The 24,521-nt window shown below is 43.4% G+C and overlaps 1 protein-coding gene across 7 annotated transcripts in view; it reads left to right on the plus strand.

The window, feature by feature from the left end:
• Nucleotides 1-1,870: 1,870 nt before the first annotated feature.
• LOC128696080 (lachesin) overlaps nt 1,871-24,521 on the plus strand; it is a 381,368-nt gene continuing 358,717 nt past the window's right edge. For 2 of the 7 annotated variants that reach the window (XM_070094973.1, XM_053787129.2), the window contains exons 1-2: nt 1,873-1,917; nt 21,568-22,388. In XM_070094973.1, the coding sequence (XP_069951074.1) occupies nt 22,262-22,388 (127 nt within the window). In that variant the 5' untranslated portion in view covers nt 1,873-1,917; nt 21,568-22,261. Of the gene's footprint in view, nt 1,918-21,567; nt 22,389-24,521 lie in introns of those variants that run through there. The other 5 variants (XM_070094974.1, XM_070094975.1, XM_053787132.2 and 2 more) reach the window with 5 other exon arrangements.

Below are 24,521 nucleotides of genomic sequence, written 5' to 3' on the forward strand. Positions count from 1 at the left end.
GATGATAATAAGTTATGGTGGGTCGTGGGTTCAACTCCCTCACTAACAGCTTTCTCAGAAATAATCCCATCAAGTGAACGTTACGTGTATTGTTCAATTTCATAAACTACTTGAACAACTCGAGCTGTAACAACCTTGTTTAACCCCACTAAATAACAAACAAGAAATTATGCACTGAACGTAAAAATGGGATTCTGCACAAGAGGGATACTTGCTCCCCTCCCCACTGACTAACCATGACTGATATATAGATTGTGGGTTCCCTATTTACCCTGCTGAAATATTTCGGTTCAAGCTGAAACATTTTATCACTTCATTTGCGCAACTCTTCCTGTATACTGGATGACAAACACCTCCCACACAGTCTGTGGCAGCAGTTCACTGTGTGATGAACTATGACAAACACCTCCCATACTGTGTCTGGCACCAGTTCATTGTGTGATGGACTATGCCAGTCAAATACCTCTCATACAGTGTCTGGCACCAGTTGAGTAAGTGTCCTCAGTATTGTTTAAAAAGAAAAGATAATAGGTTGAAGGGGAGGTCAGTTCCCAACACTGACTCCCCACAACCAGTGGGTTGAGTGAAGTCTCTGCCACACATCACCCCACAGACTAATGGTCTCTTACACACAAGCAACGACCATTAATATCTCACCCCCCTCTCTCCCCATGTGAGGTCTCCGCGCCAGCTAAGGCAGATGGTAACCAACGTGAGACTATTATTTACATGTAGAATTACCAGTGTCCACGCTCAGTAATTGCTGGTCTAACATGGACCGAAACGTCGTCTTGGGTTTCCTCTTCAAATCGTGAGTTAGTATTCTTTAGTTTTAAGCACTATTAATTGTACTTCCCTTAATAACTATATTTTAATAATTTAAATAAGGAATAAAGCGAACTCTCAGTGAATCTACACCGAGAGATATACACTTAAAGAACATAAGAATGAAGGAACAATCAAGCAGGGAACAGTGCAGCAGGGAACAGTGCAGCAGGGAACACTGCAACAAGCCTACTGGCCCATACAAGGCAAGTCCTTATCAGAACCAATCATTTCAACCCACGTATTTGTACAACTTTTTCCCCTAAGCTAGCTAAAAATTTGCTTCAGTACCTCAAGTACTAATCAAACCCAGCCCTTTTCACTCATATATTCTCCTAATCTCTTTTTAAAGCTACCCAAGGTCTTAACCCCTATTACCCTACTCGGTGTATGTACCTAGAGAGTTTGCTTTAAATCCTTAAATATGAATTTCAACAAACTTCTTATATATAACAAAGAGATACAATCCTAATTGCATATACCTTGAAAATTTCCTTCATTATTTAATACAGTAATGAACGTAAATTCTCAGCGCATATACCCTGGAACTGTTATGCAGATATCCGCAGCGTGCTGTTTCAAGCTAACACCTGCCCAAGTCTTCATTATCTGTGTCTCTTCTTGAGTGCCTCCCCTTGACTATAAGATCTACATCTCCTTGGTTCTAAGATCTACGTGTCCTTGATTCTAAGATCTACTTCACCTTAACTCTAGCATAAGGCTGAGAGTAGTTATATTAGTATGTAACAGCGGCCGACACAGGGGATGCCTCAGGAAGCAGAGCTCCGTTAAAATTTCCTCTGGGAGGCTTTTAGGGGAGGGGGGGGAAGGGTGCTAGGCAACCCCTTGCGTAATCTATCTTTGTGCCAAACTAATCTATCTATCCACAAGCCGCCGCCGAGACCTCGTTAGCGGCTCCTGGTCAGTAGGTGGTGGTGGGCGGGGCTGATAGCGGCGGTGGGCGGGGCTGGTTGCGGCGATGGGCGGGATAGTGGGCGGGACGAGGACAGAAGGGGGCGAGGCAGTTTCTCTTCACCTCAGTCGGGTCTCAGGCGCAGAGGGGAGTGTACGCCCGTGTCTGAAGCTCTTACAGTGAGTGAAACGTTACTAGCACACACGAAAGGCTGGGATATTTTCATCTTAGCTGTGTTATATCTTCCTCGACTCACAGATTCCTTCTGGATGTAGATAACATCACCTGTACCACACCTAACTTTCCTTCCTCGTGGTACTAACGTGGAAACTCGTGAAATTTGATGAGAATCGCTGCCACGCATGTTTGAGAATATCAAGAAGCGACAATATCAGAATCCAGGGGCCAGACTGTACCGTTCTTGACCAACTAGCGACACATATGAACTTTTACCTTTCCGGAACACTGAAGAAATAACTTGACTTTCTTAAACGCACTCAAACGCGAAGTAAAGAACCATATTCATGTGTTATATGAATTCATAATATCTATATTCTAAATTATTTGATTTTTTTGTGGATCTAAAAACCTACTGACATATTAGTATTCAAGGCAATTTTGAATCAAAATTTTATATTACATCAATATTATTATTATTATTATTATTATTATTATTATTATTATTATTATTATCATTATTGTTGTTAACAGCATCAATAATGTTATTATTTACATTATGGGCATTGCTATACAAAACAATCAATTAAGTGAGAACTCCCGAATGGTCGTTTCAGTGCAGTAATTACTGTTCGTGAGCAGTTAGACTGTTCCTCACTTAATACCTGAAACCAGTGGTATCATTTTCCTTTAATTACTGACTGAAAGTGTTTTGCTGGTGTTGCAGTTCATATCATCACAAAACGTAGTTTCCAAAAAAAACTTTTGACCACTTTTGACGACGTTTCGGTCTATCCTGAACCACTGTCAATCACCTATAATTGTTATTAGTATACCTCATTGCAACAGCAAGTGTTAATAACGACAAAAACCCTAAGTACCAAAGTTTTATAAACGACTATCATAACCAGTTACAGTTACCCATATATAATTAAAAATTATCGCAATCATAGCAACAAAACTGGATTAAATGTTTAACCAAAGCATGTTTACCCACAACAACTATCGTTTACCCTAAGTAATTAATACTAACTTCCCTCACGAATCAATTACCTCAAAAACCAAAACTATATGAATTACTTTTAAGCTAACCAACTGGAGAGGAAATTACTCCAGTCAATACCGAAACAGAAACTACCAGTCTGAAAAATTAAATAATAGCCACAAATAAACAAAAGCTAACAATAAATAAAATCTAAGATAAAAAAAACCCCACCAAAACTGGGCACAATGAGTTTGAATCGTCGACTTTTCTGACAAAAGTAATCGGAGTGTACTCAAAAATAAGTAATTCGTCGTGTAAGATGGTAAGATATTCCGTTACTGTATATCAGTGATTTCCAACCTTTTCACCACCAAGGACCCCTTTTATTTCAATTTATTTTCTCAGGGACTCCAGGTTTTTGAAAGGTCTGTCTACTCAAAAAGTCGATTTTATTAAGTAACAACAAACTCGTTTCATCTCTCAGTTGCAAGACATACGTAACTGAGTAGGCAATTAAAGAACTGATCTAATTAAAAAAAACTTACTCGTTTACTGAGATGGTTGATACTGCTATGAAATTTTGAACTGGCTTACAACCCCTCCCCCCCAGTACTACCACTGCGGAGCTGCCAGGGGTCCGCGGACCACAGGTTGGGAACCGCTGCTTTAGACGGTGAAATTCAGCGTTGAAACAGTTACATTCAACTCTCTGAAAGACACAGGACTAACTAAATGGTTATAACTATGACCATAACTTTTAAAAGGGTGGAGGCGTAAGCCAGCGGAAGGCCTCGGTCAGGTAACCAAAGTTCCAACGGTGGGTCATCATTTAGACTAAGACCCGCGTCAGAAAACTCTTGTCCTGTGTCCTGACGAACCTTACCTAACCTAGCAGTAGTTTCCCGTCAATATTCCATTCATTTACCTGGTGATTCACGCCACTGCCCGAAATGCCCTGCATGTTAATGACATTTTTTTGGGCTCAGCAATATTTCATTACATGTAAACTACATTTTGTATACTGCAGAAAAAACGTTATATTGTGTTATAGTTCCCAGTATTTATACAGACATTATCATCAAACCTCAGACCATTCGCTATTCCAGCCAAAATTTCAACCACTGGCTTCTAGATCCCCGACAGTTCTGCTTGGGTATTTAGCGATCACCGCCAAAATTTCATTCAGGTCTTTAGCAATCCCGGCAAAATTCCACTCGCGTATTGAGTGATCACCGCCTGTTTCGCTCGGGTATTGAATGATCCCCGCCAAAGTTTCGCTCAGGTATTTTGCGATCCCCGCCAAAGTTCCACTCGCGTATTGAGTGATCACCGCCTGTTTCGCTCGGGTATTGAATGATCCCCGCCAAAGTTTCGCTCAGGTATTCAACGATCCCGTCAAAGTTTCGCTCAGGTATTCAACGATCCCGTCAAAGTTTCGCTCAGGTATTCAACGATCCCGCCAAAGTTCCAACCAATTACACAGTCAAATTGCCGATCTTTCATTACACAATAATGTAAAAAATTATTGTAATTAATTCGACGACCACAACAAACTTTTCCACCAATTATGCCACAGGTTTTCAAAAAGTTCCATTCACGGACATCACAAAACTTAGTGAAGCTTTCGCCTCCTGATAAAGCCATCACGTGATCACATCGATATCACATCCAAAATTAAAGAATGATTCGCCTCGTAATTACGCCAGAGTAACCAAAGGTTTTCCTATTTTTTTACCACGTTATAACTCCTTAAATTGAGGAATAAGTTAGCACGTAATAACACCAAAATAATAATCAACATTACTCGATGACGCCAAAACAACAATTTTTCTTGATTACGCCAAAAACGATAAATTTTTCTTGATCACACCAAAATAACAATCAATTTCATGTGATCAAGCCAAGATAATAATAAATTTCACTCGATCACACGAAAATAACAATTTCACATGATAACACCAAAATAATGAACTCTTCACCTCGCTGCAACACTTAAACTAAAGCAACAGTTGTCCCTGAGATTGCACAGGTTAAAAATGCGTTGCTTGCTTAACCATCTTGCCAAACCTCTGGTTATCCGGGTGATCGCAGCACACACATGCTTCACAGCACACAAGAAGAATAAAAAAAAATAGCACAATACCGTGACTGGAACAACTCACAAATAACCCGGACATAGGAAAAAGGAATTTATTCTCCTCTTCATCCTAACGTTCCTACAAAATCCGGTGGAGATTCATCTAACGTCCCGTGTACGTGATGGTACCTCAGTTTTTGGCTAAAATACGTAAAATATCACTGCTACATATAGCAACTGCTGCTACAAATTTATTTTATGGGAAAAGTAAGCCAAAACATTTTTTTTAAAGTAGCATATATTTATATTTTAGCTAAAAAAATGAGGCTTGTGTACGTTAGTAAGTTTATTTAGGTACAGGTACGCATATCATACACATTATCATACGTAGTGTAAATCAGGATAACCCAAAAAAAGTCAGACCAAGTGATTTATTTCCCCTGGGGTTCTTGTAATATCTTATTTTAGCTTCAAATGCTAAAACAGCTAAGTAATTCAACTATGTATAATCAGTTTCAATAAAAGGAGATATACTAGGAATAAGGTTCTCGGTTAAAACGACCAGAACTGGCGTGTCTGTACGTTCCGGTTAACTGTAAGCGAATCTAGGTGTTTTTAACATCGCTTAAGATTCGAGATTTTTTTTTTACAGAAACATCGGAAGATCCGCTTTCCGCGCCACCACGGAAAAACCGCAGCGGAAGTTCCGTTGCCGGAGATATTCTTCGGAAATCGCTCCGGGAGCTCTGTCACCTAGCACGATAGTTTGTCAACATCACCGAATATCGTCTTCTCTTGTGATTTCTCGCGAGAGCTCACGCGGCAGTTCGTTCGTCATGTCAGCGAATCCTTGCTGCGGTATTCATTCACACTTCCGTGATGCAGCGGAAATGACGGTGGCGAAATCCCTCGAAAGCGCGGTCGCTAAATGTTAGCAGGTAGTACCGTGTACCTCACTGTGTACCTCTCCCCCGTGTACCTCACTGTGTACCTCTCCTCCGTGTACCTAGCCCCCGGGAACCCCTCCCCCTAGTAACTGACCCCGAGTACCTTTCCCCCGTGTACTTCACTGTGTACCTCTCCCCCGTGTACCCCTCCCCCCAGTAAATGATCCCGGGTACCTCGCCCCAGTGTACTTCTCCCCATGTATCTCCCCCGTGTACCTCTCCCCCGGGCACCTCTCCCCGTAAACCTAACCCCCATGTACATTACCCCCGTGTACCTAATCCCCGTGTACCTCACTCCCGTGTACCTCACTCCTGTGGTCATCACCCTTTGTACCTCGATCCTGTGTACCTCACTGAGTGTACCTCACTGAGTGTACCTCACCCCCGTGTACATCACCCCGTGTACCTCACTCAGTGTACCTCACCCAGTGAACATCACCCTCGTGTACATCACCCTCTTGATAAATTTGACACATGTGCAACTCTTGGGTATCTTTATTGAGGAAACGTTTCGCCACACAGTGGCTTCATCAGTCCATACAAAGGAGAATCTTGAAGAACACGAGGAGAATGAGGTAATCAGTCCCTCAACCTTGAGTCGATGTGGTCAGTCCATCAATCTTGAATAGAATACGGCATAAGTGCGAAGAAGCAGCTTATAAACCGTTGGTAGGAGAGGTGCAGCAGTCATAGGTGGTGTCACATTTGTTCAATGTGGAAGTAGGTCGTGCCCAAGAATTAGGCAAGCGAAGAATTCCCAAGTATTAAGATCCCAAGAAGTTGCAGTGTCTGACAGGTTTGTAGATGAATGGTTCAGAGAACCGACATGTTGATAAATTAGACACACGTGCAACTCTTGGGTATCTTTATTGAGGAAACGTTTCCTCAATAAAGATACCCAAGAGTTGCACATGTGTCTAATTTATCAACATGTCGGTTCTCTGAACCATTCATCTACATCACCCTCTTGTACATCTCCCCTGTATACATCACCCCGTATACCTCACTCAGTGTACCTCACCCCATGTACCTCACCCCGTGAACCTGACCCTCGTGTACATCACACTCTTGTACATCTCCCCTGTATACATCACCCCGTATACCTCACTCAGTGTACCTCACCCCATGTACCTCACCCCGTGAACCTGACCCTCGTGTACATCACACTCTTGTACATCTCCCCTGTATACATCACCCCGTATACCTCACTCAGTGTACCTCACCCCATGTACCTCACCCCGTGAACCTGACCCTCGTGTACATCACACTCTTGTACATCTCCCCTGTATACATCACCCCGTATACCTCACTCAGTGTACCTCACCCCATGTACCTCACCCCGTGAACCTGACCCTCGTGTACATCACACTCTTGTACATCCCCCCTGTATACATCACCCCGTATACCTCACTCAGTGTACCTCACCCCATGTACCTCACCCCGTGAACCTGACCCTCGTGTACATCACACTCTTGTACATCTCCCCTGTATACATCACCCCGTATACCTCACTCAGTGTACCTCACCCCATGTACCTCACCCCGTGAACCTGACCCTCGTGTACATCACACTCTTGTACATCTCCCCTGTATACATCACCCCGTATACCTCACTCAGTGTACCTCACCCCATGTACCTCACCCCGTGAACCTGACCCTCGTGTACATCACACTCTTGTACATCTCCCCTGTATACATCACCCCGTATACCTCACTCAGTGTACCTCACCCCATGTACCTCACCCCGTGAACCTGACCCTCGTGTACATCACACTCTTGTACATCTCCCCTGTATACATCACCCCGTATACCTCACTCAGTGTACCTCACCCCATGTACCTCACCCCGTGAACCTGACCCTCGTGTACATCACACTTTTGTACATCTCCCCTGTGTACATCAGCACGTGCACTTCACCCCATGTACCTCACACCGTGTACCTCACCCCCGTATACATCACCCTCGGGTACATCACCCCTGTGTACCTCACCCTATTGTACATCACCCTCGGGTACATCACCCTCGTGTACATCACCCTCGGGTACATCACCCTCGTGTACATCACCCTCGGGTACATCACCCTCGTGTACATAACTGTGTACATCACCCTCGTGTACATCACCCTCGGGTACATCACCCTCGTGTACATAACTGTGTACATCACCCTCGTGTACATCACCCCTGTGTACATCACCCTTGTGTACATAACCCCTATGTACATCACCCTGGTGTATATCATCCTGGTGTACATCACCCTCGTGTACATCACCCCTGTGTACATCAGCCTCGTGTACATAACCCCCTGTGTACATAACCCCTGTGCACATCACCCTGGTGTACATCACCCCTGAGTACAAAACCCTAGTGTACATCACCTCTGTGTATCTCACCCCTGTGTACCTTACCTCAAGTACCTTACTCAAGTACCTCACCCCTGCGTACCTTACTCAAGTACCTCACCCCTGCGTACCTTACCTCAAGTACCTCACCCCTGCGTACCTTACCTCAAGTACCTCACCCCTGCGTACCTTACCTCAAGTACCTCACCCCTGCGTACCTTACCTCAAGTACCTCACCCCTGCGTACCTTACTCAGGTACCTCACCCCTGCGTACCTTACCTCAAGTACCTCACCCCTTCGTACCTTACTCAAGTACCTCACCCCTGCGTACCTTACCCCTGCGTACCTTACTCAGGTACCTCACCCCTGCGTACCTTACCTCAAGTACCTCACCCCTTCGTACCTTACTCAAGTACCTCACCCCTGCGTACCTTACCTCAAGTACTTCACCCCTGCGTACCTTACTCAAGTACCTCACCCCTGCGTGCCTTACCTCAAGTACCTCACCCCTGCGTACCTTACTCAAGTACCTCACCCCTGCATACCTTACTCAAGTACCTCACCCCTGCGTACCTTACTCAAGTATCTCACCCCTGCGTACCTTACTCAAGTACCTCACCCCTGCATACCTTACCTCAAGTACCTCACCCCTGCATACCTTACTCAAGTATCTCACCCCTGCGTACCTTACCTCAAGTACCTCACCCCTGCATACCTCACCTCAAGTACCTCACCCCTGCGTAACTTACCTCAAGTACCTCACCCCTGCGTACCTTACCTCAAGTACCTCACCCCTGCGTATCTCACCTCAAGTACCTCACCTCTGCGTACCTTACCTCAAGTACCTCACCCCTGCGTAACTTACCTCAAGTACCTCACCTCTGCGTACCTTACCTCAAGTACCTCACCCCTGCGTAACTTACCTCAAGTACCTCACCTCTGCGTACCTTACCTCAAGTACCTCACCCCTGCGTAACTTACCTCAAGTACCTCACCCCTGCGTACCTTACCTCAAGTACCTCACCCCTGCGTACCTCACCCCTGCGTACCTTACCTCAAGTACCTCACCCCTGCGTATCTCACCTCAAGTACCTCACCTCTGCGTACCTTACCTCAAGTACCTCACCCCTGCGTAACTTACCTCAAGTACCTCACCCCTGCATAACTTACCTCAAGTACCTCACCCCTGCGTACCTTACCTCAAGTATCTCACCCTTGCGTACCTTACCTCAAGTATCTCACCCTTGCGTACCTTACCTCAAGTATCTCACCCTTGCGTACCTTACCTCAAGTATCTCACCCTTGCGTACCTTACCTCAAGTATCTCACCCTTGCGTACCTTACCTCAAGTATCTCACCCTTCGTACCTTACCTCAAGTATCTCACCCTTGCGTACCTTACCTCAAGTATCTCACCCTTGCGTACCTTACCTCAAGTATCTCACCCTTGCGTGCCTTACCTCAAGTATCTCACCCTTGCGTACCTTACCTCAAGTATCTCACCCTTGCGTACCTTACCTCAAGTATCTCACCCTTGCGAACCTCACCTCAAGTATCTCACCCTTGCGTACCTTACCTCAAGTATCTCACCCTTGCGTGCCTTACCTCAAGTATCTCACCCTTGCGTGCCTTACCTCAAGTATCTCACCCTTGCGTGCCTTACCTCAAGTATCTCACCCTTGCGTACCTTACCTCAAGTATCTCACCCTTGCGTACCTTACCTCAAGTATCTCACCCTTGCGTACCTTACCTCAAGTATCTCACCCTTGCGTGCCTTACCTCAAGTATCTCACCCTTGCGTGCCTTACCTCAAGTATCTCACCCTTGCGTACCTTACCTCAAGTATCTCACCCTTGCGTGCCTTACCTCAAGTATCTCACCCTTGCGTGCCTTACCTCAAGTATCTCACCCTTGCGTGCCTTACCTCAAGTATCTCACCCTTGCGTGCCTTACCTCAAGTATCTCACCCTTGCGTACCTTACCTCAAGTATCTCACCCTTGCGTACCTTACCTCAAGTATCTCACCCTTGCGTGCCTTACCTCAAGTATCTCACCCTTGCGTGCCTTACCTCAAGTATCTCACCCTTGCGTACCTTACCTCAAGTATCTCACCCTTGCGTGCCTTACCTCAAGTATCTCACCCTTGCGTGCCTTACCTCAAGTATCTCACCCTTGCGTGCCTTACCTCAAGTATCTCACCCTTGCGTACCTTACCTCAAGTATCTCACCCTTGCGTACCTTACCTCAAGTATCTCACCCTTGCGAACCTCACCTCAAGTATCTCACCCTTGCGTGCCTTACCTCAAGTATCTCACCCTTGCGTGCCTTACCTCAAGTATCTCACCCTTGCGTACCTTACCTCAAGTATCTCACCCTTGCATACCTTACCTCAAGTATCTCACCCTTGCGTACCTTACCTCAAGTATCTCACCCTTGCGTGCCTTACCTCAAGTATCTCACCCTTGCGTGCCTTACCTCAAGTATCTCACCCTTGCGTGCCTTACCTCAAGTATCTCACCCTTGCGTACCTTACCTCAAGTATCTCACCCTTGCGTGCCTTACCTCAAGTATCTCACCCTTGCGTGCCTTACCTCAAGTATCTCACCCTTGCGTACCTTACCTCAAGTATCTCACCCTTGCGAACCTCACCTCAAGTATCTCACCCTTGCGAACCTCACCTCAAGTATCTCACCCTTGCGTACCTTACCTCAAGTATCTCACCCTTGCGAACCTCACCTCAAGTATCTCACCCTTGCGTACCTTACCTATAGTATCTCACCCTTGCGTACCTTACCTCAAGTATCTCACCCTTGCGTACCTTACCTCAAGTATCTCACCCTTGCGTACCTTACCTCAAGTATCTCACCCTTGCGTAACTTACCTCAAGTATCTCACCCTTGCGTACCTTACCTCAAGTATCTCACCCTTGCGTAACGTACCTCAAGTATCTCACCCTTGCGTACCTTACCTCAAGTATCTCACCCTTGCGTACCTTACCTCAAGTATCTCACCCTTGCGTAACTTACCTCAAGTATCTCACCCTTGCGTACCTTACCTCAAGTATCTCACCCTTGCGTACCTTACCTCAAGTATCTCACCCTTGCGTAACTCACCTTAATTATCTCACCTCAAGCACATCACTAGCAAGGTTAGACAGTTATGGGAGGTAATCATCGGAAAAAATGGATAGCAGTTGAAATTCCTTTTATAAAGAGCGTGTCAGCAGGATGAAGACACTACTCTGGAAGGGCGTCGTGTGCAACCCTCGGTGTTATCATGACTCACTTGCCGCGAGTTCGATCCCCACCCGTACCATGGCAAGCATCAGTGTTGTGGCAGAGGTTCACACTTTTGGTATATAACACCAAATAAATATTATTACACAACGTGTAAAAGCTTGAAGCTTGAATGAGAGTGAAAAGCATCGGCTGCAGCTGTCAAATTACAGCTGATCAGCTACAGCTGTCAAGTTACAGCTGATCAGCTACAGCTGTCAAGTTACAGCTGATCAGCTACAGCTGTCAAGTTACAGCTGATCAGCTACAGCTGTTAAGTTACAGCTGATCAGCTACAGCTGTTAAGTTACAGCTGATCAGCTACAGCTGTCAAGTTACAGCTGATCAGCTACAGCTGTCAAGTTACAGCTGATCAGCTACAGCTGTTAAGTTACAGCTGATCAGCTACAGCTGTTAAGTTACAGCTGATCAGCTACAGCTGTTAAGTTACAGCAGATCAGCTACAGCTGTTAAGTTACAGCTGATCAGCTACAGCTGTTAAGTTACAGCTGATCAGCTACAGCTGTTAAGTTACAGATGTATTGGAGAAAGTACAAAATACATCACTGACGTACACTACACAGAAACAATATAAAAAGCACAATACTGTGATTTTATGGAAAGAAACCTTGTGACGACATTTCGGTCCGTTCTGAACCATCGTTGGGTCACGGCAGCTGTGACTCGACGATGGTTCAGAACGGACCGAAACGTCGTCACAAGGTTCGTCTTCTACTAACCAGACAATTTTAGAGTTAGTAAACATCAGCTCAGAACAGCAAACAAAAGCCTTTTTTTGTCTCCACATTTCATCAATTGTTGAAATATTGTAAGAAGAAATGTTTGTATTGCTGACGTTCATAGTGAAAAATATATTATATTTATCAATACACTTATGATATGGAAAATTCAGCTCAGTAAATCCATGAATTGTATCCGAGCTTCTAAAATCTCTAAATTTTCAAAAGATTTGTAGATAATAATTTTGGAAAGGATACGTCAGAGTCTAGGAAAATCTTATGGTGGGTATAATTCTTTTGTATAGAGATAACCATTGTGTACAGCAGCTGTGTGTGTGTGTGTGTGTGTGTGTGTGTGTGTGTGTGTGTGTGTGTGTGTGTGTGTGTGTGTGTGTGTGTGTGTGTGTGTGTGTGTGTGTGTACTTACCTATATGTGATTGCTGGGGTCGATTCTTAGCTCCTTGCCCCGACTCTCAATTTGCTGTTTGCCAGATTCACTCCCTTCTATCCTCGTGGGCCCTAACGTATCTGTTCTTAAAACTCTGTACTGAGCCTACCTCCATCACTTCAAGGTCATTCCACTTACTGAACACCCTGAGGCTGAAGAAATACTTTTACTTTTTGCCATTTCTGTGACTCACCAGCGCCTTTAATTTCTAGCTCTGCCCCCAAGTACCTATTTTCCTCTTTTCAAACTGCCGTTAGATTCTAGTCCGTTAGCCTCTCCTCCCAGCTCATACTCCTTAGCTCTAGACTTTAGCCTCGCTGCATAACTCTGCACTTTCTCCAGTTGTTAAACACTTTTTCTTCATGTGAGGGTTCCATGTTGGTGCTGCATACTTCAAGACGGAACTAAAAACTTGGAATAACTTTTTTTTTTTGAGATTCCTGAAGGCTTCTCCTAGATTTGCTACACGAACGTTGACTGTAGAGGTTATTTGACTAATGTTAGCCTCCAGCTTATTGCCAAGCTGTGTCCGGTCTTCTGGTCCCTTCCTCAATCATCATAACCTTGCATTTGCTTGGGCTAAATTGAATGAATCACTTATCTGACCAATCTCGGCGTTTGTCCAGATTCATTTGTAGTCTTTCCTTGTACCCGCCTACTTTTATTCACTTCATTTGTTTTACGTCATCAACAGATACATCCGAACCAGTCCAGTCTTGTATGTCATTCATATAAACAAGAAACAGTACTGACCCTAACACCAGTCCCTGCGGAACCTCAATAGTTACTCTTTCCCATTTGACATCTCTTCCCGGAAAGTCATTCTTTGCTTCCTTCCCCTAAGGTACTCTTTTTGATCCATCCGAGTACGTTCTTTCTTATTCTAATGTGCACCTCGAGTTTCTGCCCCAGTAACCCTCTTGCGGGATACACTGCCTTTTAGTCCAAGAAAATGCAATCTGAATCACCCGTTCATGAAACTATTTCTAAGTGTTCTATCACTCTTTTGATTATCTTCCCCATTACTTTGCATGGTATGCATGCCAGTAATACTGGTTTGTAGTTCAACACTTCCTGTCTGCCTCGTTTACACCGGTGGCCTGTTGGCTAAAGCTCCCGCTTCACACACGGAGGGCCCGGGTTCGATTCCCGGCGGGTGGAAACATTTCGACACGTTTCCTCACACCTGTTGTCCTGTTCACCTAGCAGCAAATAGGTACCTGGGTGTTAGTCGACTGGTGTGGGTCGCATCCTGGGGGACAAGATTGAGGACCCCAATGGAAATAAGTTAGACAGTCCTCGATGACGCACTGACTTTCTTGGGTTATCCTGGGTGGCTAACCCTCCGGGGCTAAAAATCCGAACGAAATCTTATCTTATCTTACTTTCCAATGTCCACCGACATGATGTACTGCACATTTTAGCAAGTGGCTCAGACAGTGCTGCTGTTCCTTCTCGGGGAACCACTGGTGACACCTTGTTAGGTCCCACTGCTATTGACGCATCCAGCTTCATCAGAAGTTTTTTTAACTCTTCCCTTATTGTGTTCACGACGTCCAGTACCTGCTGGTGTACCCTTTCTCCTAGGAATTCTGGTATTGTTATTGCTTTCACGGAGATGTACTCTTTAAATAATTTGTTCAGCACATCACAAACTTCCTTATGGATGTTCGTGCGATCTCTTCCTTCCTTCTTCAGTCGAAATACCTTCATATTTACTGTGGTCTTTCTTTTAATGTGGCCGTAAAGTACTTTGAGTTCCGACCTGGTCTTTCCTGTTATGTTATTCTCAAATCGTAGCTCAGTCTCTCTCCTCAAACTGGAATATTCGCTTCTGGCTCTCCTGTTTATCTCCTTATTCTCGTATTTCCTTTGCTTTCTACAGATTTTTCAAGTTCTGTTGCTTTTCTTTTTTTCTTTTTTGCCTCAGCAACTTAGGGTTAATCATGGGTTCTCTTTGTCTATGCTGTTTCCATTTTTTCTTTTGGGTATGAAGCTTTCCTCTGCCTCCCGGTACTTACCAGCTGGGTTACTTAATATTTATCAAAAGCACTTGTCAATAAACACTTAGCCTTTGCGCGCGCGCGCGCGCTGTATGTGGTGTGTCTACTCACCTAGTTGTACTCACCTAGTTGAGGTTGCATGGGTCGAGTCCAAGCTCCTGGCCCCGCCTCTTCACTGGTCGCTACTAGGTCACTCTCCCTGAACCATGAGCTTTATCGTACCTCTGCTTAAAGCTATGTATGGATCCTGCGTCCACTACATCGCTTCCCAAACTATTCCACTTCCTGACTACTCTGTGGCTGAAGAAATACTTCCTAACATCCCTGTGATTAATCTGTGTCTTCAGCTTCCGACTGTGTCCCCTTGTTGTTGTGTCCAGTCTCTGGAACATGTGTGTGTGTGTACTCACCTAGTTGAGGTTGTGTACTCACCTAGTTGTACTCACCTAGTTGAGGTTGCGGGGGTCGAGTCCGAGCTCCTGGCCCCGCCTCTTCACTGATCGCTACTAGGTCACTCTCCCTGAGCCGTGAGCTTTATCGTACCTCTGCTTAAAGCTATGTATGGATCCTGCCTCCACTACATCGCTTCCCAAACTATTCCACTTACTGACTACTCTGTGGCTGAAGAAATACTTCCTAACATCCCTGTGATTCATCTGTGTCTTCAACTTCCAACTGTGTCCCCTTGTTACTGTGTCCCATCTCTGGAACATCCTGTCTTTGTTCACCTTGTCAATTCCTCTCAGTATTTTGGATGTCGTTATCATGTCCCCCCTATCTCTCCTGTCCTCCAATGTCGTCAGGTTGATTTCCCTTAACCTCTCCTCATAGGACATACCTCTTAGCTCTGGGACCAGTCTTGTTGCAAACCTTTGCACTTTCTCTAGTTTCTTTACATGCTTGGCTGGGTGTGGGTTCCAAACTGGTGCCGCATACTCCAATATGGGCCTAACATACACGGTGTACAGGGTCCTGAATGATTCCTTATTAAGATGTCGGAATGCTGTTCTGAGGTTTGCCAGGCGCCCATATGCTGCAGCAGTTATTTGGTTGATGTGCGTTTCAGGAGATGTGCCTGGTGTTATACTCACCCCAAGATCTTTTTCCTTGAGTGAGGTTTGTAGTCTCTGGCCCCCTAGACTGTACTCCGTCTGCGGTCTTCTTTGCCCATCCCCAATCTTCATGACTTTGCACTTGGTGGGATTGAACTCCAGGAGCCAGTTGCTGGACCAGGTCGTGCGCGTGTGTGTGTGTGTATGAATATATGTATTGTTTCTCTCATTAACAAATTAATGATGAAATTTTTATATAATACTTAACAATAATTATTCAGCTCTTCTGTAAGTTTCAACTGGAAGTTTCCGTCATTATTATTATTATTATTATTACGACTTATATTTTTATTTTTATTAACAGCAAAAATATTGTTTTTCACAGTATTATTCGAGCTATATAATATATACTGCAGGAATAAATTCTTCATGTACGAATGAATCAGTTATCTTCATTATGCCTTATAATTTGTAAAGGGGTAGAGGGGTAAGCCAGTGGAAGTCCTCGGTCAGACGACCAAAGCTCCAGTTGCGGGTCATCACACGACTAAGACCAGCGTCACAATACACTTGTCCTGTTTCCTGACAAACATTTCCTAACCTTCATTTCGCCTATACAGTAAATATATCATAATGGCATGCTGCTCTTATCTGTATTTTTTTGTACCTCTGTATGTGTGCTCAAATTGTAAATAAATAACTAAGAATAACAATGAAGCAAAAACAGTCCTATGTGTTTCTCTTACACAAATTAAGTAGAATGTTGGAGTAAATCCTTTGATCCAATAGAGGAGGGATTTCTAAAAACGCGTTGGGTAGTTAAAATATATAGTGAAAATATTAGAAAAATATAATAAAATCACACACTGTGTCCGGTGGCTCTGCTGGTAGCGCATTTAGCTCACCTACTAAGTGTCCGTGGTTCGATCTCCGGCACAGGTGGAAACGTTGGGGATGTTTCTTGACACTTGCTGCCCTGAACCTAGGAGTCAGTAGGTACCTGGATGCTATTCAACTGTCGTGGGTGGCATCCTGGGGGTAATAGTATACCTTAGACAGGAGTGGACTTCAAAATGATCTCTCTCTCTCTCTCTCTCTCTCTCTCTCTCTCTCTATGTTAAAAAGAAAGACTGAGTAAGTAAATCCGTAAATCCACCAAACGATGGATTTTCAAAAACGAGGTGATAAATTTGCAGCAGCAACATAGAATACAAAAGCGGTGGGTAATGGGCGTCTCCACAACGCGGATCAGCAGGCAAATTCAGCGGAAAATCTGTGGTGTGGTGTTAGGGGGGGGGAGCGGGAGAGGAGGCAGAAGGTGAGGTGGGGAACTGATGGGGGAGTGAGGTGGGAGGGACAGAGGGGGCGGGGCGTGAGGTGGGATAGGTGTGGGACAGGTGGAAGCTGATGGGAAAGACTAGTGAGGAAGAAGGGGTCACAGAGAAAGGGTAAAGGAATGGACAATAAGAAAGTCAGTATTATGTTACATTCACGGGGAAGCGCTAAACTCGTATGGGTTATACAGTGCCTGAGGTAATCAAGCTTGATTCAAGAAAGACAAGGGGCAACTCCACTGCGGTGAATCAAGAGCTCTCCACCAAAATTCAAGCACCTCCTAAAAGGAAGGCTGAGGAATAGCGAGAAAAAAAAATGAAGAGGGAGAGGATAAAGGAGGGAAAGGGTAGGGAGAAAAAGAAAGAGGGGAATAGAAGAGATCGGAATAGAAACTTGCTTAAATGGGAACTAGGGTGTATTTAGAAGGAGGAAGGGAGGTAATGAAAAGAAATGGAACGTAGGTACAATAGGGTGGAAGAGCAGCAAACGGAAAATAAGGGGAAAAATAAAAGAAATTAAAATAACATAACGAGAGAAGAGTGAAACGAACACAAGAAAAAAAAAAGACAGAAGGTAATCAGAGAGCAATGAAAACCTGGAAGAAAACCAAGCGAGAGAAGACAGGAGGGAAGTGGAACAAGACAGAAGCTTATCAAGAAGGAACAGAAGCTGGATGGGAAAAATTACGAGTGAACGGAAGACGAGAAAAATCATGAGAGGCAGGAGTAGGACAGAAAAAAATTCCAAGAAGCGAAGCAAAGGAAAAAAAAAATAGCGTAGAATGGAGGAGAGAACGAGAAGCGAGGAAGAAAAGAACGTAATAAGAGATAAATCCTCCCTCTCCTTCCAAGGTGTGAAAAAGACTAACAAGAGGGAAGGTGGGATACATAAAGCTGTATAGAAAAAAAATAAAAGGTAAAGCAACTTAACGGAAGGAGAAAAGTGAAGAGAAAGCAAGAGGATAAAAGAAAAAATAGCATCAAGCAAAGTGAAAAATATTGCAACAGAACAGTTTGAAAAGTGAAAGAAAATACGACTGAAAATAAAATAAAAACAAAATGACGGGAGGGTAAACAGGACATAAATGAATAACTAAACATGAAAAGGAAGAACAAGAAATAAAGTTAAATTCAGCGTGAGGGGGAAAAACCATTGTGTTTGTGTGTGGTGTAGAGGCGAGGGCAGGGAGAGGTGTCTCGTTGACTTAGTCACACTGACCTCCATCACATCATTACTTGGCTACACTGCTGACATCTCTCATCCCTCTCACCAATCTAACTCATCTCGTCAGTGCTTAAAGTCTAAATCTAAATTAAATCGTCAGCATTCTCTTAGATGAAGAACATGTGTAATACCACAGTGCTGGAAGGAAGAGACTTAGAAGATACAAGAGTATTTATTGTATTTATAATTATAATATTTGCGGAGAAGTATAGAAAGTCTATATGCAAGTTTATTAAACATCTATACACAGATATTCGAAAGAGACAGCCAGGTACAGTAAAGCTATAGATCAGTATCCCTGATACACGTATGTAAAGTAATGGTGAAGATCTGATCATCAGGAGTGATGGAGCACCTGGAGAAGAGTACTTTAATAAATAACAATCAGCACCGGGCTCAGAGATGGTAAATCCTCTCTCACAAACGTGCTGATAAAGTAACAGGAGGAGGAGAGGAGTAAGTGGCCTGCATATACAGCGACTGTTAGAAAGCATTTGACACTACTGCAGAAGAGACTGGTCAAGAACATAAATTAGCAGGCAGGGATGACAAGGAATGTACTACGGTGGACCTGAGACAAAGAGTGATTGTTCAAACAAAGTTATCAGAATACACGGATGTAAGACGTGAGGTAATGGGAACTGTATGATTTCCGATGTATCTCTGTTCACGGATATCATATTAATGATAATAAAAAGCGGAAAAACAAGAAAATTCTGCAAGCGAACCTGGACAACCTGCAGGGCTGGTCAGACAAGCAGCTACTGAAACTCAACCCCAGCACACGCATTCTTTGACAATGGATGAAGAGGAAACAGAAGCAGAAACTAGGTAGAGATCCTGGGTACATTATTAATATATTTCTAGGTGTTCACTAAACCCTTAGGGATCATACAGCACCTGTGGAATGAGATTCAATTAAACTATGGAAACAGGCTGCTAACCGCACTAAAGAAGGACCTCGGGGTGACTGTAATAATGACCATATTCAGAGAGTTGCACATTAACCGAATAACCTTTACATCGAATGCAGTTTTTACGAATTTAAGCTGAGCATTCATGAATCTCAACAAGAAGTTATTCATGACTAACTGAATGACATGTTTCAAACGTATCTTGGAGTCTGCAGCACCAGCTTGGAGCCCACACCTCATAAAGCAAGTCAAGAGAGTGGATAAAGTGCAGGGATTCGCAACGAGATTAGTACTAGAACTAGAAGAACTGAACTGTAAGAAGATAGCAACATATAAAATACTAAGAGAACTGACAGGAGTGGCTAGGGATAGCCTGGCCGAGAGTCTGAAAGAGGTACATAAGGGCACAGATGGAAGCTAAAGTCACGGTTGAGTCCAACAAATGTTAGCAAATATTTTCATAGACTCAGGATGTTCAGGAAGTGGAAAGACCTGTATGAAGAAGCGGTGGAAGACTCATACACAGCTCTAAGAATATGTATGATACAGTTCACGAGGGTGGGATGGAATGAACGCTGTAACCGAAAGTTAAGAAGCAGGGCCTTGAGCTGGGACTCAATTACTGTAACCATAAACTGATAATATTACACACACACACACACACACGTTTACAAGAGACAGGAGTAACTCAAACGTTTCAAGCAGGAAAAAAAATGTTGTTTATTCTCATTCAAAAACAAAACATCAAAAGTATTTCTAAATTATACCTCGTTTAGATTTTCTTTCATATTCGTATTTTTATAACGGCAATAAGAGAGTTTGGGTTTTTAATGATAATGTTCACAATGGCTCTACATTTTTATGAGCGAGTGTTGATTTTATTTACAAACTCAGACCAGCTGTAAATTTTCAATAGAATTTTTAACTAATGAAAAAAGTGGATTTTATACCTAAACTCATGCAACTTTAAATGAACTAGAAATTTTGACTAACTGTTTTTTGTTACGCGAGTGTGTGTGTTATGTACGAAATCATACCAAGGACAAATTTTCCGTTCGAGAAGCAGCTGATTTTATAAATGGAACTATTACAAATTACTGACATGTTTTTAACTTTGGACTGCGTGTTAGGTAAAGCAAAACACCCACAAATTCAAATACAAATTAACAGGAAATATTTCCAGAGCGTCCCCTACACGCCATCTCTTCTACAGCCCCCCACACTCCATCCCGTCTACGTTCCTCCACTTTATAAACTCCGAGGCCCTCTGGTCTTTTCCCACCTTAGCCCTTCACTCCATTCCCTCTGCATTTATTCACTCCATTTCCTCTGCAGTCCTTTACTTCATTCCCTCTGTAGTCCTATCATCCAATACCCAGTCTGTCTCATCCCTTTCAAGGCCTTCCACTCTCTTCCAAGTGCCTACAGTTAGCCTGCACACTTCACACCCAAACGTACGCCTTCACTACCCTCCACACCCGCACACTCCCAATACCCCACATACGCCTCCACACCCTCAAACACGCCTTTCTGCTCCTCGCCACGCCCTTTTCCCAGCAGGACGCCATCATAAAAAGCGGGAAATTGGTCAGAAACTGTTTCGAGGGAAAAGGTTACAGATTGGTGATGAATATGTAGAGGAGAATAACTGGTGCAGGTGGTGTAGAGATGTAGGTGTTGTAGAGAAAACTGTAGAGTTGGGGTCTGGTGTGAGTGGTGCACGCGGTGTAGATGTATGTATGTGGTGTTATGAGAGGTGTAGTGGAGTGGTCTGGTGCAAGTGGTGAAGGAAGAGAAGGTGGAGTGGCGGGGTCTTTAGCAAGTGGTTAGGGAGAGAAGGTGTTGCGGAGGGATTTGGTGAAAGTGGTTGTAGGAAGAGATATGGTGGAGGGATTTGTTGCAAGGGCACTGATCTTTCCTAACTCGCTCATTAATCGCAACACTGTTGAATCTATCTGGGAGAAGGCTATCAATCCTAGACCAGGTATGTACAAGCTGGATTCACTAGCTGTTAAAAATATTAAATATTTTTTAACAAACCATCACGATGAAATGAGAGCATAACTAAAGACAGAGCAAATGAATATGTTACCAGAAAAGTGCTTTCAAATTAGAAAGTCATATTTAGAAAGGAATAAGAAGGCTGTCTTCTAGCAGTTGTGTTATAGTTGATATACTTCAGCTGTATATTTGTAAAAGACGTTGATAATGAGTAATGTTTCTAGACTGAACAGATAGTGTCACACCAGTAGAACAAACAGCGAGTGTGATGTGTAGGCTATGGCAAATAATAGATTATATATACATCTTGTAGTGCATTCCCAGTAGAACAGCAGAGAAGACAGTCCATCAGTGCCATGTATGATACGCGCAGTAAGACCTCACGACGCTGGTATGATCATCCAGCATGGAAAAGTTAAGACTACCAGGGAAAGCCAAGGTGTTACACCCTTGTGATAAAGACTAGAGTTTTTTCTACACACCCCTCTCTCTCCCTCTCTCTCTCTCTCCCTATCTCTCTCCCTACCTCTCTTTCTCTCCCTCCCTCCCTAGACACGAGGGGTCAGGACAAACCACAAACCGGGTTTGATACAGGTCTCCAAGGGTCACAGGTGCTTCGTAAATTTATTTCAATAGGACCTGAAAAATACTGTGTGGATGACCTAAAGAGACCAGGTTAACTGAAACAATTTTTTTTAGTAAAGTGAATCAGAGAGTGAGACAAGGTCATGCAAGACCAAGCTATCTCACACAACCTTACATAAGGTTTCAAGAGGTCATCGGAGGAAATAAAAAGTCGAACAGAGGCCAAAGTTCAGGAAATATTAAAAAAAAATAAGAGTCCACGAGCCTGAAGACTCCACAGGAGAACTTAGATAAGTCGGTGGTAAAAGGCTAGAGGAGGAGGAGGAGGAGGAGGAGGAGGAGGAGGAGGAGGAGGAGGAGGAGGAGGAGGAGGAAGAGACTAGGAGAGAGAGAGAGAGGGAGAGGAGGTCGTGTGGAGATCCATGCCTGAGATGAGGTCTGGCGAGTGTATCTTGGAGACGACGATCAAGACAATGGTGGCCAGGAGACACTGGTGTTTCTCCGCTCTCAAGCTGTGCTTGCTGGCGACGGTGGTTCACCACGCACAAGGTAAGTGATGCTTTAAGTGTGTTTTAGTAAGCTGTAGCGAGTTGTAATGTGTAGTCGAATTGTTTAATGAAGTGGAATGCTATCTCAAGATTTATTAAAGAACCTAACTAGCAGCCATTGTTCAATATGGCTACCAAATTCGACAATTTGTATTTCCAGGATGCCACCCATCATTAAAGATGTCTAGTGCAAGTGTGGTAAATAACATTTTTATCATAAACAGCAAGATATACAGTATTCCTATATTAGAATCTATCAACTGGACTATGTTGCAGGAAGGCTGTAGGTGCCTAGAATAAGAAGTGTTGATTATCTCATGTATACCAAGTTAATGCTTCCTCTGACTCACAATACTACTACTGACTTAAAATACCACTGACTTAAAGCACAAACGCATTACAGTACCACTGACTAATGAAGCTTAATTTACCCTTTAAACTACATATTATTTTCTGCAATACGATCACAGCAAATAAGTGATATCACAATCTGCAAAACAACCACAGTGAAAAAAATAGTGAAATTCCAAGGGTTTCCGTGATTTCCTCACATTACCAAAGAACTGTGACATTTCCCTGATAATGTGAGAAATCACGAAAGCGCTAAGAATTTTACTATTTTTCACTGTGGTTGCTTTGCATATTATTTTATATAGTGATTGCACTGGTTATGAAGACCATGTCAGGAAATGTAATCCATATTTAGATTGTCCACTTCTAGAATGTTCATTCAAGAGTTATATGTGTGTAAGTTTTTTTTTCATAACTTGCAGCTCCGAAAGGCGTAATTTACGTAAGACTTCATCATATGTCTCTGTAAGCTTCACAAGATTTTCGACAGCATAACACCTCACTGAAAAGAGGGCTCGAACCCATGGCAAGCCAGTCCTAAAACTAGCAAGCCAGTGTGTTATCTACTGGACGAAACCGGCCTAATGATATTCATCCAACTAGGTAAATTTCTGTACACTACAGGGAAATTAACATTGGCCCCACAGTGGCTACAGTCATGTCATTACGATTTTGAGAGTTATTCATAACTGCATAACATGTTGTATTATCAGAGAAATAATATAAAATACTGACACGAGTGAAAAAAAAAACAGAAACACAAATGCAGTTTAATGTGATCCTTTATTAACAACGTCTCTATGGGTGAAAAGTTGTCAGTAATCACATTATTCTGCATATGTGTCTCATTTTCCAACGTCATATTACTGCAAGTCCACTGATGGAGGGAGACTTTCGTGTTTTAGAATGTAACTGTTTAATGCAGTTATACTGTGAGAGATACTGAGAGGGAGGATCGGGGGAGGTTTCTTCAATCATCTTAACGCAGAGTTTCTAAAACCTGGGTTTTGTAAAACTCTTTAAAAAGAACCGTGGTAAGGTAAAGGGTGAGGGTCACCTGCATTATACAATCAAATAAAATCTAATTAGTGTTGTATTATATATTGTTACCACTACTTTCATCAGTGTTGTTTATCTTGTGTGTGATTTCTAATGAAAGTTCTTAAGTACTTTCGCATATAATCTGCCAACACAAAACCTTATGTGCGCACAATATTCACAAGGTCTGTTACAACTAATTGCTATTGTAATTATTATTATTATCATTATTATTAAAAGTAGTAGCAAAAGCTGTGGTAGTGGTGGTGGTAGTAGTAGTAGCACGTATCTACCACATCTGCTAGAAAAATGATAGGATGGATAATGAGAACCTTCAAAACTAGGGATGCCAAGCCTATGATGATTCTCTTCAAATCGCTTGTTCTCTCTAAGCTGGAATACTGTACACTAACAGCGCCTTTTAAGGCCGGCGAAACTGCTGACTGGAGAATGTATAGAGAACCTTCTTGGTACACATAAGTACGATAAAACACCTAAATTACTGGGAACGGTTGAAGCCCCTTGATATGTATTTCCTGGAACGCAGGCGAGAAAGATACATAATGATATATACCTGGAAAATCCTTGAGGGATTAGTACCAAACTTGCACACGAAAATCACTTGCTATGAAAGCAAAAGATTCGAAGGAGATGCAACACCCCCCAGTGAAAAGCAGGGGCGCATGAGTACACTAAGAGACAACACAGTAAGTGTCAGGGGCCCAAGACTGTTCAACGGCCTTCC

The sequence above is a fragment of the Cherax quadricarinatus genome, chromosome 48, assembly GCF_038502225.1.
Source record: "Cherax quadricarinatus isolate ZL_2023a chromosome 48, ASM3850222v1, whole genome shotgun sequence".
Classification (NCBI taxonomy): domain Eukaryota; kingdom Metazoa; phylum Arthropoda; class Malacostraca; order Decapoda; family Parastacidae; genus Cherax; species Cherax quadricarinatus.